The 15,611-nt window shown below is 36.5% G+C and overlaps 1 protein-coding gene across 8 annotated transcripts in view; it reads right to left on the bottom strand.

Moving 5' to 3' along the window:
• Positions 1-654: 654 nt before the first annotated feature.
• Positions 655-15,611, bottom strand: part of CPS1 (carbamoyl-phosphate synthase 1) — a 201,976-nt gene continuing 187,019 nt past the window's right edge. For all 8 annotated transcript variants that reach the window (XM_055380488.2, XM_063695178.1, XM_063695179.1 and 5 more), the window contains 5 exons: positions 11,493-11,591; positions 4,801-4,860; positions 3,924-4,036; positions 2,624-2,753; positions 655-1,873 (listed from right to left, as the gene is read on the bottom strand). In XM_055380488.2, the coding sequence (XP_055236463.1) occupies positions 1,775-1,873; positions 2,624-2,753; positions 3,924-4,036; positions 4,801-4,860; positions 11,493-11,591 (501 nt within the window). In that variant the 3' untranslated portion in view covers positions 655-1,774. The remainder of the gene's footprint in view (positions 1,874-2,623; positions 2,754-3,923; positions 4,037-4,800; positions 4,861-11,492; positions 11,592-15,611) is intronic.

Raw genomic sequence — 15,611 nt, 5'->3', positions numbered from 1 at the left:
CCGTCTCAAAAAAAAAAAAAAAAAAAGGATTACAGGGAAGAAGTAATGAAAGTCTTGACCACAGGAAGAACAAGGAAGTGAGGGGGAGAGAAGATGAATTACTTTAAGCATTCGTCTAGAGCTATACAAAGTGGTAATCAATTGACTGTGAGGTAACAAGGAAGAAATGAAAGCTGTTATAGTATAATTATCTTAGGACCTTCACAAAGCCATAGTTTCGGTGGTAAATTGGGGATATGGCATCAGTGTGCTCACTGGCACTATTTCCATCAGACAATGCTGGTCAGCCTCTGATTGGGTTAAGTTACTTTTCTGAGTTATGCAAGACATTTGTTTGAAAGTTTACTGTATATTTGTGGCAATCTTTAATCAGTATGTGGTTGTAGTTATACATTAGAAAGGATCCAGATCAAAGATGGTTTATAGCCATATAACCACATAATGTTATGATGAGACTTAAAAGCAAGGGAGGGACAAGAAAAAATGAAAAATGTAACAGCTAAAACTTATTTTTAACATTAATTTTCTCATCCCTATATGGGTTTGCATGGAAAAAATAAATAAGCAATGCAATCCTGGCCCAAAACCCTATTTTATCATAGAAGTAAACTGATTTTTGTGCATCAACATAAAATAAAACCAGATTCAACTGCATTACCTCTTAATAGTATTTTATTTAAAAGTTCACAATTAGAGCACTTGTAATAACAGAAAATATTTAAAAGTAACAAAGGCTGCCCTTCGGGAGAGACTTTTTTCTTATATGTAGAAGGAATGGTGTCCTTGCCCTTACAGTGGGTGGAATTCATAGTGCAGTGTGGGACCCCATAGTTCAACAGAATCCATCGTCTTAAGGGAATGAACCTTACTTCCAAGTTATTCCAAAACTGGGGGAGAGTGTGAATGACAAAAATCTGATTATTTCACTCGGGCCAAGTTAAAATCCAATGATAAAAACAACAACAAATCTACATAAACACTGTCTACCATCTGCTGATACAGTCCAGAAAACAAAACTGCAAACCAGTATTCCTTAAAGAAATCCATAGTCTAAAGCAGGAGAATCGCTTGAACTTGGGAGACGGAGATTGCAGTGAGCCGAGATCGTGCCACTGCACTCCAGCCTGGAGAGTGTGACTCCATCTCAAAAAGAAAAAAAGAAAAAGAAAAAGAAAAGAAAAGTCCATACTCTAAACGCCTCTGTCACATTTCTCAACTTCAATATAATGGGAAGGGATAACAATATTCCTGGATTAGCCAAATGGGTGAGAATGAGGATCCAAAAAGAAGCAGTACACAAACATCATGATGGAAGGTTCATAAATTAAATCTATATTTCATTTTATCAAGTTTTTAGAGTATTCTGCGCTGTTAAAGTGTCCTGAGTTTGCAGATAGTTTTAAAAATAAAGTATCTTAAAGTATAGAAAGAGTTCAGAAAATAGAACAGCAACTTTTCCTACCTTGATCACCATTAATCAGCACCATAAAAAGTAAAAAGCTACAAATAAGCACATAGGCAAGCCTAGTCCACCAAAAATACAGTATTAGTAAATGGATGAAATCTCATGAAGAGTAACTTAGGAAGGACTGTAAGGTTTTGAAGAAGTGACTGACAATTTAATTGCAAAAGACACAGAATATTAAGGCATAACAAAGTAAACTGAAATGAAGTTTAGTTAACAATATTCATCTCTGAGAAAGTTGTGAATCAGTTCCTTTAGATAACATGTGGCTCAGGTTGATTTAATAATGGGGCTGGGATGTCTGCATCTCTATGCTGCTTTTCCAGCACCGTACTGCCTGTAGTGGAAAAGACTCTTGGAGTCCACCTTGCGAGATTTCTGCACAGCTTCAGCAAAAAGTTTGGTCACCTGAAAATATAATGGTAGGAATCAGCACCCTCCATGAGATAAAAGTGAATTTTTAATGAATCAAGACAAAAGTCACAAGTGTCTGCCCCCAGTTTTCAAAGGGGTATGGGATAAAAGGCATAAAAGTTTTTTATTTAATGGAGACTTTCTCCCATGTCTCAGACTTCACCATGGGAACTTTCTTTTATATCTCAGACGTCACTGTGAATACACTTATTTCTCCTCCCATAGGGATTAAAACTGATTCTGCATAAAAAATAAATATGATAGGCAGAAAATTAATGAGTCTCCACTCTGTTTCTCCCTGTGATAAATTCAATGGGTCATGTCCAAGTGAAACTGAACATGCCTCATGCAATCATTTTCTGTGAATTGAACAAGCACTTGTGCTACATCTGGACCATCATTAACCTGTTGCTTTTATATGGTGGCTTTCATTTAGAAACAATGAAATAAAAGTTTGTATCTTTATTCCATGTCATGCTGTCACTTTTTATTCAAAGGGTAATTGTAAGGAGAGAGCCATGGCCATTCATGGCCTTTGATTATCTCAATTGCTTGATCACCAACTGTCCCATTTAAGCCATGACCTACCGTGTTAGCATCATTATTTTAGATTATTAAAAATTCCTCTCTATTCTGAAAGTTACAAAGAGGGGAAAAGAGAGATGTGCATCTACTGATTACACTCTTAAGGGAGGCACAGAAATAAAACTCCCATCCAGTCTATATCCAAGGAAAAGACTATACCTGAAAATTAGTGAGGAGAGGGATTCCACTGTCAACAGCTGTCCTCCGAATCACATAATTATCATGGACAAATTTAGTGTTGTTGTTGGGAAGGTTAATCACTAGGTCAATGCTGCCATCTCTAATCAATCTGGAAAAATAAACAAAAACTTATAGACAACAAGGCATATTTTATAGTTAGTTTATAAAATACTAACATAAATTGCTCTCTTAGCCATTCAAGTCAATGCCATGCTGAGTTGACTGCCATCTGCCCTCCTCTATTGCTAAGTAGATGTTTAAATTACACTTATATAGGGATTATATTGTGTTCTTGAAGGAATTCTAGTGCAAGTCTAATGGAATGCAGATGTTTGTTTTCTCTTTAAAATGCTAACTGTTCACTCATTAAGAATTGGTAATTTGATAGATATTTACTTATTTTTTAAAAAGAGGTGATCCCTCCACCATTGAATGCCCTTTCACCCCCATGTTCCCACTCCCACATTAACTCTATTGCCTCCTTAGTAGTGCTAATTATTGTTTTACAATGCCCCAAACACAGAGCTATTACATCCTTGGAGGCCTGCTAAGGTTTGAACACAATGCCATTATTTTATTAAAGTGATAATAATTTATGTGTTGGTTTCTCAAGAACGCTAACAAATAACATATTGCATAGAATGGCACAGCCATTCTGTAGGCTGCACTATCTTAAAATAGCAGAGAATTATCTCCTATGTACTTATGCCACATAGATCGTTAAGGGTTGATGCAATGGTATTCCTGAAGATTCACACAATCTGCTGAAATAAAATGTCTTACAAAATCTAATGATGACATGGTCTAAGGCATAAAAACCTGGTCAAGGAATGACCAATTAGGTAATCCAATGGATGACATCATCATAGTACTCAACATAGGTTCCTGTATGTAGTAAGTGCTCAACAAATTGATTTATTATGCACAACCTTAGTGAAATATAGCTGGTCATCTTATGCTCGATATACTTATCTATACACAATATAAGTTTGACATGAAATATAAAGTGCTGCATTACATTCTTCATGCTCTCACTTGTTTCCATCAAGGAAAGTATCCTTACTAAGAAGTATTTTGAAACACGTTTCATATCACCATGTACACATGACGTTATGTATTCCATAGTAATGGAGAGTGAAGCTTGACAATCATCCACAAATGTATTCATTTTTAAATTTGTTTTAAAAGACTTGCAATCAAGTAAGGTGAAATATTCATATACTGGTTCTCAAAGTTAATCCTCTAAATTATTTCAGAAAACAGTATGCCTAGTTCTTACTTTCTGATGGAAGAGAGGCTGGGATTCTGTCCTTCTTGAGACGGCCATGCCACTGGGGTGGCAGGGACATTGTTGGCGTTGAGCCAGTCTGATGTGGCTTCCGTGGCAAACAGCTGCATTTAAAATGAAAAAATCAATTACCGTATCACAGTGATTTCTTATTTTTATGGAACATGTAATTTAAAACATAAAGAAGAAGAAATTGATGAACATGAGAAGTAGTATAGTGCCATGGATAGAGACTTGGACTCAGAGTCCAGAGGCATGGGCACTGTAAACATTTTTTATATATTTGCAGTGATTTAAAAAACTTAAGAACCTCAATTTTATTTGCATTTCCATTTTAATAATTATATATTTAATTTGAATTTAATAATTCAATGACACTTTCTCATAAATTTAATAATTTCTCAATTATTCATGGCTAATTCCTTGTTAGCAGGTCAACAAATCCCCATGGCCACAGGCCCATCATAAGCCTTGGGAATAATTTTGTTTTACTCAACCAGGATTTGTGTGGAGGTATTCACTGCAAAGAAGTTTTGCCTGTAACTGTCACAGCTAGAATCTATAACCTCATATGAAAACAAAAAAAGGAAAAACATATGGAAATGTATTGGGACTTTGTCTCAATTGTGCTTAAGCTAAACTTTCTGTTTTTAGCTGGCAACTTCTATTGAATTTGTGGTAATTTTGTTAAAAGTTAATACCAGTCTTTTTAATGATTTGACTCTAAGTTTTGAAACTACCAAGTTAGTTAAACCTTTCATATCAAAAGGACATATTTTGGGCTATTTCTTTTCCAATATTATGCAATATTTTGATTTGTGGACAGATTCCATGCTGACAGAAAACAACTTAAAACTAATGAACATACCTTGAAACCTTCATTGTGTAATTGTTCAGCCACACCAAGGAATCTTGGCCGGAATGATTGCTGAAAAGGAATTTCACAAAATTCACTTTCTAGATATACATGCTCTTCATTTAGTAATATTCAATATGGTATTTCCTTGCAACATCTTAAAAGACAATGTTACATGTTGCCGGATGCTTTATATTAAAAAATGACAAGTTTTATCCTTTTATCCTTCTATGGTGAGTGTGAGTTTTAGCTATATCCCAATGTCAATGAAATTCCATCCACATTATCTTGATCCCTGCTTTTCACCTTGTTCTTATCTCCTTTTATTCTCTATTTAATCCACTTGGTCTTTGTAAGTTCAGATCCACTTCGGTTCTACAAGGATCCTTTTCCTGGTCAGGGAGGACTTAAAAGATATGTGGGTTAGGAGCCAGTACCGAGTCAGCCTAGCTGTTTTGCCTATTCAACCTGCTCTTATTTCTTTTCTTTTCTTTTTTTTTTTTTTTTTTTTTTTTTGAGATGGGGTTTTTTGCTCTTGTTGCCCAGGCTGGAGTGCAATGGCACGATCTTGGCTCACTGCAATGCCTTCTGGGTTCAAGCGATTCTCCTGCCTCAGCCTCCCGAGTAGCTGGGATTACAGGCATCCACCACCATGCCCAGCTAACTTTGTATTTTTAGTAGAGACAGGGTTTCTCCATGTTGGTCAGGCTGGTCTCAAACTCCCGACCTCAGGTGATCCACCCACCTCGGCCTCCCAAAGTGCTGGGATTACAGGCATGAGCCACCGCACCCAGGCTCAACTTGTTCTTATTTCTAAGTTCTAATTTTGTACTGCTCTTCAATAACTAGGCCATTTTCCTAGTAGCTTATGCACTAGTCCCTGCAATAACTCAATCTTTGGAACTCATTTTTTCATTTACTCTGAGGCAATAAAAAGTTGTAGCTAAAGAATGAGCTCTAAAGTCAGTTAGCTGCATTTCAAATCCTGGCTTTCACCATTCACTAGTGGTATGAGCTTCAAAAAGTTAATGTCTTTGCCTTCATTTCTTCATTCAAAAACAGTGATGACAATAGTAGTATTTCAACTTTTTTTTTTTTTTGTGGCTCCACACCTTATTAAACTGTGTGACCTTGAATATCTTACTTAACAACTCTACGATGCAGTTTCCTCATCTGTTGAACAGGAATAGTAACAGTTCTTACATTAGTATGAGTGTTCAATAAACTAATTTAGAAGTAAGCACTACTTAAGTTTTACTACTATAATTTAGCACAGTTACTTGCCTATTAATAGTTCTTAATAAATATTATTATAATTACAATAATTGTTTTTTCAGCCCCCCTAAAAACTAGATTCCTGCCCTTACATCCTAGTTTCCAAGCGTGGGTTCCTCTACCCACGATTACACTTACAACCCAAACTGACTGCCCCCTCATTTATATGCATTTCATTTCCACACAGGCTTCCCTAATGCTCCATCTCACTGTTCAGATATTTTCCTGCAGTCCATTGCTGTGTCTTTCCTAGGACCCCAGGTGGACCTGTCTAGTGTCCAGCCCCTACCTTCCCTGGATTCCTGACCATTGCTATCAGGAGTTCCCTAGTTCTGAACAAACTTCCTGTGATCAAGAGCTAGTGTTTGCAAGATAGTGGTCAGAATGAAAGAAAACAACACTAGGTGACCTACCCAAAGATCAAACCCTGACCTTGACTTCATTAACATGAGTGTCTGAGTAACTGAGCTGGTGTATTTAAAATCATACACTGTTAAAAACATATCCATTCTTCTTTAAATAGGAACATTCTTGTTGGTTTCCCTTGTAAAACGGTTTTAAACAGATGACATGAGCTGGTTACTTCAGCAAATGTCTTGTAATCTGTTTATAAACCATATTAGTGATGGCTGGAAAAAATCAAATGATCTTATTTCAGAGTCAGAAACTAAGAACTGTGACAATAAAACACAGATGATCCTTGCACAGTTTTGATAATGTTTAGCCCATAACACCCCCTAATATTTACTTGCAGAGTATTTCTGAGCACAGATCTAAATCCTAAGAAAAGACCCCAAAGACTATGTTCAAATATAAAATTCTTTCATATTCTGGCCCCCTCAATCCCAGAACTGCAGTTTTATAAGAGGAAACTATTGGCAAATAGAATAGATAAATGTAACTGGATGAATTTCAGCTGAGACAGGCTCAGGGGTTATTCATGACTGCCTTATAGAACATGAATTTTAACCATGCCCAGGACAGTAGCTTTTCATTTCCACTTAGGACCAAACAGAAAGAAATGAGCTTAGATGCAAGAAGCTCATGGTTAGACATAAAAGAAAAAAACAAGTAAAAAATTAGAGAATAACTCTTAGTGACATCAGGACAATTGGTTAGACAGAAGAAAAAGACAATTCAAGTTTCATTCTCCTCAGAAAAGGCAAAGGGCTAAATTTGATGGCATATAAATTTTTTTCATGTTTTAAGATTCCTTGGTATATAACAAATATATATGAAATGTCCAAAATGAACTTCCGAATGTTGTTAAATACCCCTAATACAGAACATTACATTGTGACCCTCTGCTAAACACAGAATAGACTTCAGTAAGTACTAAATCGTTAGAAGGCTCAGCATAATGATCTCCAACACTTACTAACTGATACATTAATCATGCACTCAACTTTTCTCAATCTTTTATACTTTCCCCTAGCAAAAATTCCCTGATCATATGTTTGACAATAGTAAGTGCTAACATAACTTTTAACCAGGTTTCTAAAGTACCATCGCTCAAGTAGAGTGGTTCTCAAATTGTGGTCCCTGGCAGAGCAGCATCAGCATTACCCGGGAATTTATTAAAAATATGAAAATTTGAACCCCACCCCAGATCTATTGAATCAGGAACTCTGGGAGTGGATCCTAGCAATTTGTTGTTTTGCAAACCCTCCAGGTGATTTTGATGCATACTTAAGTTTGAGAAAGGGGGGAATAGGGGATAGGAAGACTATCCTTCACTCATTGTGTAATATGAAATCAAGATTGCATTAACCTTGGCTAAAATCACCACGAAAAACGTTGAGGGAGGAGTACTAGAATGTAATTGTTTTCTTTGCCATTTTAAAGTAAAATAAGTCAGCAAGTCCTCTAAGACCTGCAGACACCAGGCAGAACCTCATTATGGAGCTGTTTCAGTGTTGTCCCCCAGGTGGAAAAGATAAATATCCAACATGACAGTATTGACAGTTCCCAGCCAGGAAACCACTCTACCTTCTGGTCTGGGTGTTGGCTTCCATAGGCACATTATAAACTTCTATCAAACATGTATTGAACACTTGTGACACATAAAACAGCCTCTCTACAAAAAGAAATTACAGCTGTCAGCTTGCATCTGAGTAGCCTCAGATTTAAAAGCTGATTGAAAATACCTGTGTAAGAAACCATTTGTTACGAAAGGTGAAAAGTACAAGCTGATTTATTTTCTTGGAAATGTTTATAAAGAAGACAGTCCTTTAAAAGTGAAATATATATATATTTCCTCCAATGATCATTTTCACATTTATCCAACTCCTGGCTACAGAAAAGAAAGCCAAGTTAATACTATGTGATGCCTGTGGATTCTACGGGGACCTCTGGATTGACAACTCTATGGTTGTTCCTAATGATTCCATACTAAAGATAAAAGGTTATTCATGTCACTTGGAGTTGTCTTTTCAAATAAAATGCTTGCTTTGTGTTTCTGAGCGATGCTGAAGCGCAGATGTCAGATTGGTACTTGCCACTCCACAAGCATCACTGAATAGCCCAATCAGAGAGGAAAACACAGTGAGTGCTCTTGATCTACTCTAGAGTAAATCATTTATTGTTAAAGGGTCTTCCAGAAAACTTCAAAACAAGGCAGATTGCCTACTCACAGCAACTAAAAATAAATCCTAATGCGATGAAAGGTGGCTAGAAATATTACAGGAAAATCAAACATGATTTTTGTTGCCACATAAACCTGTGTTATGCCTTTCTTATGTTAGAAATGCCTTGGTAGAGACACAGGGCATGTAATAGATTGAGAAGAATCCTTTGACAAAATCTACATCTTGATTCTTTTATCCTAAGTCCTAGTTATAAGACTGATGTTATGAATATTTCAAACTTCCCAGGTACTTTGACCTATTGGATTTAACTTTGGAAGACCAGAAATAGAGAGTCTGCATGTGTAAAGGAGTAGGGTGGGAAAGAGAGAAGAAATTTAAAAGTTAGAAAGACTGCCATATAACAAGTTCTCTTGGAACTTCATAATAACTCACCTTCAACTAGATGCCTTCCATTGGATTTACTATCCCTAACCCCCATGTATATATTAGCAGTCTTTTTTGTGCTATTTTTCAGTTCTAACTTAATATATCCAAAAGTGTTTATATGACTTCTTCTGACCAAGTAGGATCACGTTAAATAAAATGTTTTTTAAAAGTACAATGTATCCTAAAATATGTAACCCTAATTACTTTATCTGCAATTGCTATGAAGCTGCGGTAAAAAGTTGAGATTAGATTTGGCCCCATACTAACTAAGAAGTAGTCAAGTAAGTTTTATAGCTATTAACTCTCTATTTAGTATATTCTGTCATGCTTTTTCAGTTTATCAGACTAAGCATTTTTAAAAACACCATGAATGAAAATCCTACATATAGTAATGAAGAAACTATGCATTAGCTGATCAATTTTGCCATGGCTGTAAATATTTTCTTAAGTATAATTTTATTAAGTTTCTTTAAGTACTTTTTAATATATTTTTAAATCTGTGTCCGTGTGCTCTCATGTGCAGAAAGTTCTTCGCAACAACTCATGTAGCTGCTAGAACATTTATTTCTTTTAAAAGGAAAGCATTGAAAGGTAGATTTTCAATAGCCAGCTCTCACTGCTTTAAGAAAACATTATTTTTTCTAACAAACGCTTTTTTCCCCTACAAAGCAAAATTCTGTCCACTAATGCCAAAATTACGCAAATACTTCATAGGGATCAAATTAATTTTTGCTTCACATTTCCCTGCAGCACTAGAACCAAACAAGGCACAATTTTATACATCACTGCCTTCTTAAAGTGGCATTTTAAAATGTTAGCACTATTATGATTAGATGTGAAGATGTGGACTAAGGGCATGGTCTCCTCTGAATGCCCCCAAGTCTCACATTAAACTTTAAGCCATAACTGGAAGTTGGGCAAATATTCTCCTACTTGGGACTTAATAATACTTAATACCCATTTATAACATGATGAGTCTATCATATTGTGTGATTTGTCTCTAAACTGCCATTAAGCTTCACAATTGCAAGTCATCTTGTTAGCCTCTGCTCTAACTATTCACCGTCGTCCTTCTGGTACCTTTATAAAGCAAAATCCCAAGTTACTCTTTGCAAAAACTTCTCCAAGGCCACTACCTGTATAGTCTCCAGAGTCTAATTTGCTAATATTAAGACACCCTAATGAGATGGAATCTAAAATAATCACCCACTGGCTTGAGAATACCTGGTACTGTTCTAATTATATTTTTATTGATTTTTATGTAGCCATGCAGAGTTTGAGCTTATTAAAAGCACAGCAGGGATATTATATAAGACCATTTGTTGTTTTTTATAGGACCCAAGAATTACTAATCTCAAATAAAAATGAATGACCAGTTGGGAAGCCTCTAGTATTTTTTCAGGAAATTTATAAACAGGACAGTTTGTACACTCTTGCAATTAGTAATAGCAATAAAAGTAGTACCAAATAGTAATAAAAAGCATTCCAAATAGTAATAGAAGTTCCTATCATTTTGCCCTAAGATTTATATTTAACTTACATCAATAAATGGACAATGCATTTTTTATTGCATAAAGATATTCATTTCACCCTACTTTGACCTAGAAGGATTACCAATGAATAATATTTCAAGAACTTCTACAGTATACTATGAAATAAACTGACTGTATTAGGCCCATTAAGTCACTACCCTTCAAAAACTTTCAATCTGGAGTGTTAAGTTGAGAAATTTAATCAAATAACATCAATGTATTCAACTTTGAATCCTTGGCATTTAGAAGTGATCGAAATGTGAGGGACTGAATGAATGAAAGGAAGGAAGGGGAGATGGTCAGGACAGAACAGATGTGACTTCAGTTTGAGAAACGTTGGATTTGAGATATTCAAGTGGAGGTATCCAGCAGATTGTTGGAAATATGGGATGGCTGAGGATGTAAATTTACAGGTGGTAGTTACAGATAGAAGAGTAGGTACTATAGACATGGATGAATTGGCAAGGGGGAAAATCAAGAGACAGAGAAGTATCAAGAGAAACAGAGGAAGTGAGACCCAACCTCATATAATGCCTATGTTCAGGAACTAAGGATGGAGAGCTAAGAGTAAAACATATAGAAAAGACAAAACCAAAGAATAAGAGATTCATTTTTTAAAGTACCCTGCATCCCATTTAGAACAAATATCCCTTCACTAGAAACATTTTCTTTCTGTCTGTATTTTATTTTTGCATGGGCTGATACAACAGAAGGCAAAATCAGGAAGCAAATAGAGAACAAATGTCCCTTCTTCCTGTAAGTTGCCATAAATGGAAATGTAAAACAAATCTCCCTTCCTCTATACCACAATTAACATTCTACCCTGCCCCTCCCCACTCACCATGTATGACCATGGGCAAGCACACAGCCACAAACCACTTACCTGGATGCCTATCAGGATGCCTTTCTGGGGTATCTTAAATCCTGTGGAAAGCATTGCCTTTAGGAAGGCTGTATGAATACCTTCACCAAAGCAAGCCACCTGTTTAGAAATAAATAAAAAATTAAAATAGAGGATGCAAAGAATAGTCAACCACTCCTACCAAAAATTAAAATTAAAATACACACACACACACACACACACACACAAATGGAAAGTACTTTACTCATAGACTCCTTCTGTAGATTTTATTAATGTTGCCCGAAGCCCGTGCAATCTGAATCCAGGGATTAAAAGGCTGGCCAGGGCAGATGTATCTTATGTTTTTAATTAAGCATAATGAATGAATAAGCAATTCTTTCTCTATCCAACAACACTCAATGGAGCAACATAACTGGATTCTACTGAGAGTTATTTGGATACAAATCACAGCTTCTGGTCCATAATGTGGTAAGTTTCCGAATGTTAATATGACTTACTGTTTAAATAACAGTATGTGTCATATATACTATGCAGCCGTGCATGAATTTACCGGTCAGTAGCAGAAATGCATAACTGCTGAATTGGTTTGGAGTCATTTCATAGAGCTTATGAGACAGCCTTCTGAGAAATTTAATAACTCCATGAAAACCTCAAAGGAACCTGTTTTTTAAAAACATCATTTTCATAAAGTGAACCAAAATATCCTGCTACTAGTCCTGAATACCACAGCCATATGGGGAAAAAACAATTCCAAACAAACTAACATATATAGTAATGTTAGAGTATACAGAAGTTCCATTTAGGTTTACGGTAATTGTGCTACAATATAACTACAAGTCAAATAGCCAACATAATTATAGAACAAGTGGTATATTTGAACCTGATAGGAGTCAATTCTGCCATGTATATCATCATTTGGCACAGGTACAGAACCACCATTAGAGTAAATACAGGGCAATTAGGCAGGAGAAGGAAATAAAGAGTATTCAATTAGGAAAAGAGGAAGTCAAATTGTCCCTGTTTGCAGACGACATGATTGTATATCTAGAAAACCCCATTGTCTCAGCCCAAAATCTCCTTAAGCTGATAAGCAACTTCAGCAAAGTCTCAGGATACAAAATCAATGTACAAAAATCACAAGCATTGTTATACACCAATAACAGACAAACAGAGAGCCAAATCATGAGTGAACTCCCATTCACAATTGCTTCAAAGAGAATAAAATACCTAGGAATCCAACTTACAAGGGACGTGAAGGACCTCTTCAAGGAGAACTACAAACCACAGCTCAATGAAATAAAAGAGGATACAAACAAATGGAAGAACATTCCATGCTCATGGGTAGGAAGAATCAATATCGTGAAAATGGCCATACTGCCCAAGGTAATTTATAGATTCAATGCCATCCCCATCAAGCTACCAATGACTTTCTTCACAGAAATGGAAAAAACTACTTTACAGTTCATATGGAACCAAAAAAGAGCCCGCATTGCCAAGTCAATCCTAAGTCAAAAGAACAAAGCTGGAGGCATCACAGTACCTGACTTCAAACTATACTACAAGGCTACAGTAACCAAAACAGCGTGGTACTGGTACCAAAACAGCATGGTACTGGTACCAAAACAGAGATATAGATCAATAGAATGTAACAGAGCCCTCAGAAATAACGCCACGTCTACAACTATCTGATCTTTGACAAACCTGAGAAAAACAAGCAATGGGGAAAGGATTCCCTATTTAATAAATGGTGCTGGGAAAACTGGCTAACCATATGTAGAAAGCTGAAACTGGATCCCTTCCTTACACCTTACACAAAAATTAATTCAAGACGGATTAAAGACTTAAACGTTAGACCTAAAACCATAAAAACCCTAGAAGAAAACCTAGGCATTACCATTCAGGACATAGGCATGGGCAAGGACTTCATGTCCAAAACACCAAACGCAATGGCAACAAAAGCCAAAATTGACAAATGGGATCTAATTAAACTAAAGAGCTTCTGCACAGCAAAAGAAACTACCATCAGAGTGAACAGGCAACCTACAAAATGGGAGAAAATTTTCACAACCTACTCATCTGACAAAGGGCTAATATCCAGAATCTACAATGAACTCAAACAAATTTACAAGAAAAAAACAAACAACCCCATCAACAAATGGGCAAAGGATATGAACAGACACTTCTCAAAAGAAGACATTTATGCAGCCAAAAGACACATGAAAAAATGCTCATCATCACTGGCCATCAGAGAAATGCAAATCTAAACCACAATGAGATACCATCTCACACCAGTTAGAATGGCAATCATTAAAAAGTCAGGAAACAACAGGTGCTGGAGAGGATGTGGAGAAATAGGAACACTTTTACACTGTTGGTGGGACTGTAAACTAGTTCAACCATTGTGGAAGTCAGTGTGGCGATTCCTCAGGGATCTAGAACTAGAAATACCATTTGACCCAGCCATCCCATTACTGGGTATATACCCAAAGGACTATAAATCATGCTGCTATAAAGACACATGCACACGTATGTTTACTGCAGCACTATTCACAATAGCAAAGACTTGGAACCAACCCAATTGTCCGACAATGATAGACTGGATTAAGAAAATGTGGCACATATACACCATGGAATACTATGCAGCCATACAAAATGATGAGCTCATGTCCTTTGTAGGGACATGGATGAAATTGGAAATCGTCATTCTCAGTAAACTATCGCAAGGACAAAAAACCAAACACCGCATGTTCTCACTCAGGTGGGAATTGAACAATGAGAACACATGGACACAGGAAGGGGAACATCACACTCTGGGGACCGTTGTGGGGTTGGGGGAAGGGGGAGGGATAGCATTAGGAGATATACCTAATGCTAAATGATGATTTAATGGGTGCAGCACACCAGCATGGCACATGTATACATATGTAACTAACCTGCACATTGTGCACATGTACCCTAAAACTTAAAGAATAATAATAAAAAAAAAAAGAAAAAAGAAAAAAAGAAAAAAAAGAAAAAAAAACCACTGATGGATAAATTCATTTCTTAAGCAAATTACAATTTCTGTGCAAGAAAAGTTCTTATGACTATAACCTTCATCTGGTCACCAGTACATGTGGTTGCTGCTTTTCTCTCCACAGTGAACATTTTACTCAGTCAAGTACTGGGCAACTAACTTAAATAAGGTCAACCTAAGTTAATGAGTCTCAAATTCTATTGAAAAGAATTGGGTAATCCCATCATAGTGCAGATGCAACAACACAGACGAGGTTTTAAAAATTTTCTACAGAACCATAGAAAGTAGTTACATGTGCCATTAAAGATTAGGACTAATATCTCCACTTTACCACTAGGAACATAAAATGGCCCTTACTTATATCAGTAGCTGAATGTTTATTTAATCCTACAACAAGCCATTTGGACACTGAAAATGTCTCTTTGAAGCATAATTAAGATTTTACTAAGCTAGAATTCTGATGTCAGTAATAAAACAGACCTCGTAATATTATACTGTATGACACTTGGAATTAACGACTCTTTCAAATAATGGAAGAAAAATTCTCTTTATACTTGAGAAACAGATATAACAAAGGGGAGCTGAATTTCTCATTCTTTCTTATTTTTATATTTCAATAACTCCCATAACATATGTATGGATGCAGAATGAACATAAGCACTGAAAACAAATTTGCCACGCTAAAGAAAACAGCATGGGCCAGGTGCGGTGGCTCATGTCTGTAGCGGGCAGATCACCTGAGGTCAGGAGTTCGAGACCAGCCTGACCCACATGGAGAAACGCTGTCTCTACTAAAAATACAAAATTAGCCGGGTGTGGTGGTGCATGCTTGTAATCCCAGCTACTCGGGAGGTTGAGGCAGGAGAATCGCTTGAACCCAGGAGGTGGAGGTTGCAATGAGCTGAGATCATGCCATTGCACTCCAGCCTGGGCAACAAGAGCGAGCAAAACTCCGTTTCAAAAAAAAAAAAGGAAGAAAGAAAAAAAAACAGTATGAGGGAAAATAGATCTCTCTCTGATCTGAACCCTGGGCCATCTAAAATCAGCATTACTAGTAGTAGTGACCACGGGATCAAGAAGAACCTGAAGACTGTCTCCTTAAACCGACTGGAGATGAAACGTAC

Source organism: Gorilla gorilla, chromosome 11 (genome assembly GCF_029281585.2).
Source record: "Gorilla gorilla gorilla isolate KB3781 chromosome 11, NHGRI_mGorGor1-v2.1_pri, whole genome shotgun sequence".
Classification (NCBI taxonomy): Eukaryota; Metazoa; Chordata; class Mammalia; order Primates; family Hominidae; genus Gorilla; species Gorilla gorilla.
The sequence above is the reverse complement of the archived record's forward strand: the minus strand, read 5'-3'. Positions and strand labels throughout refer to the sequence as shown.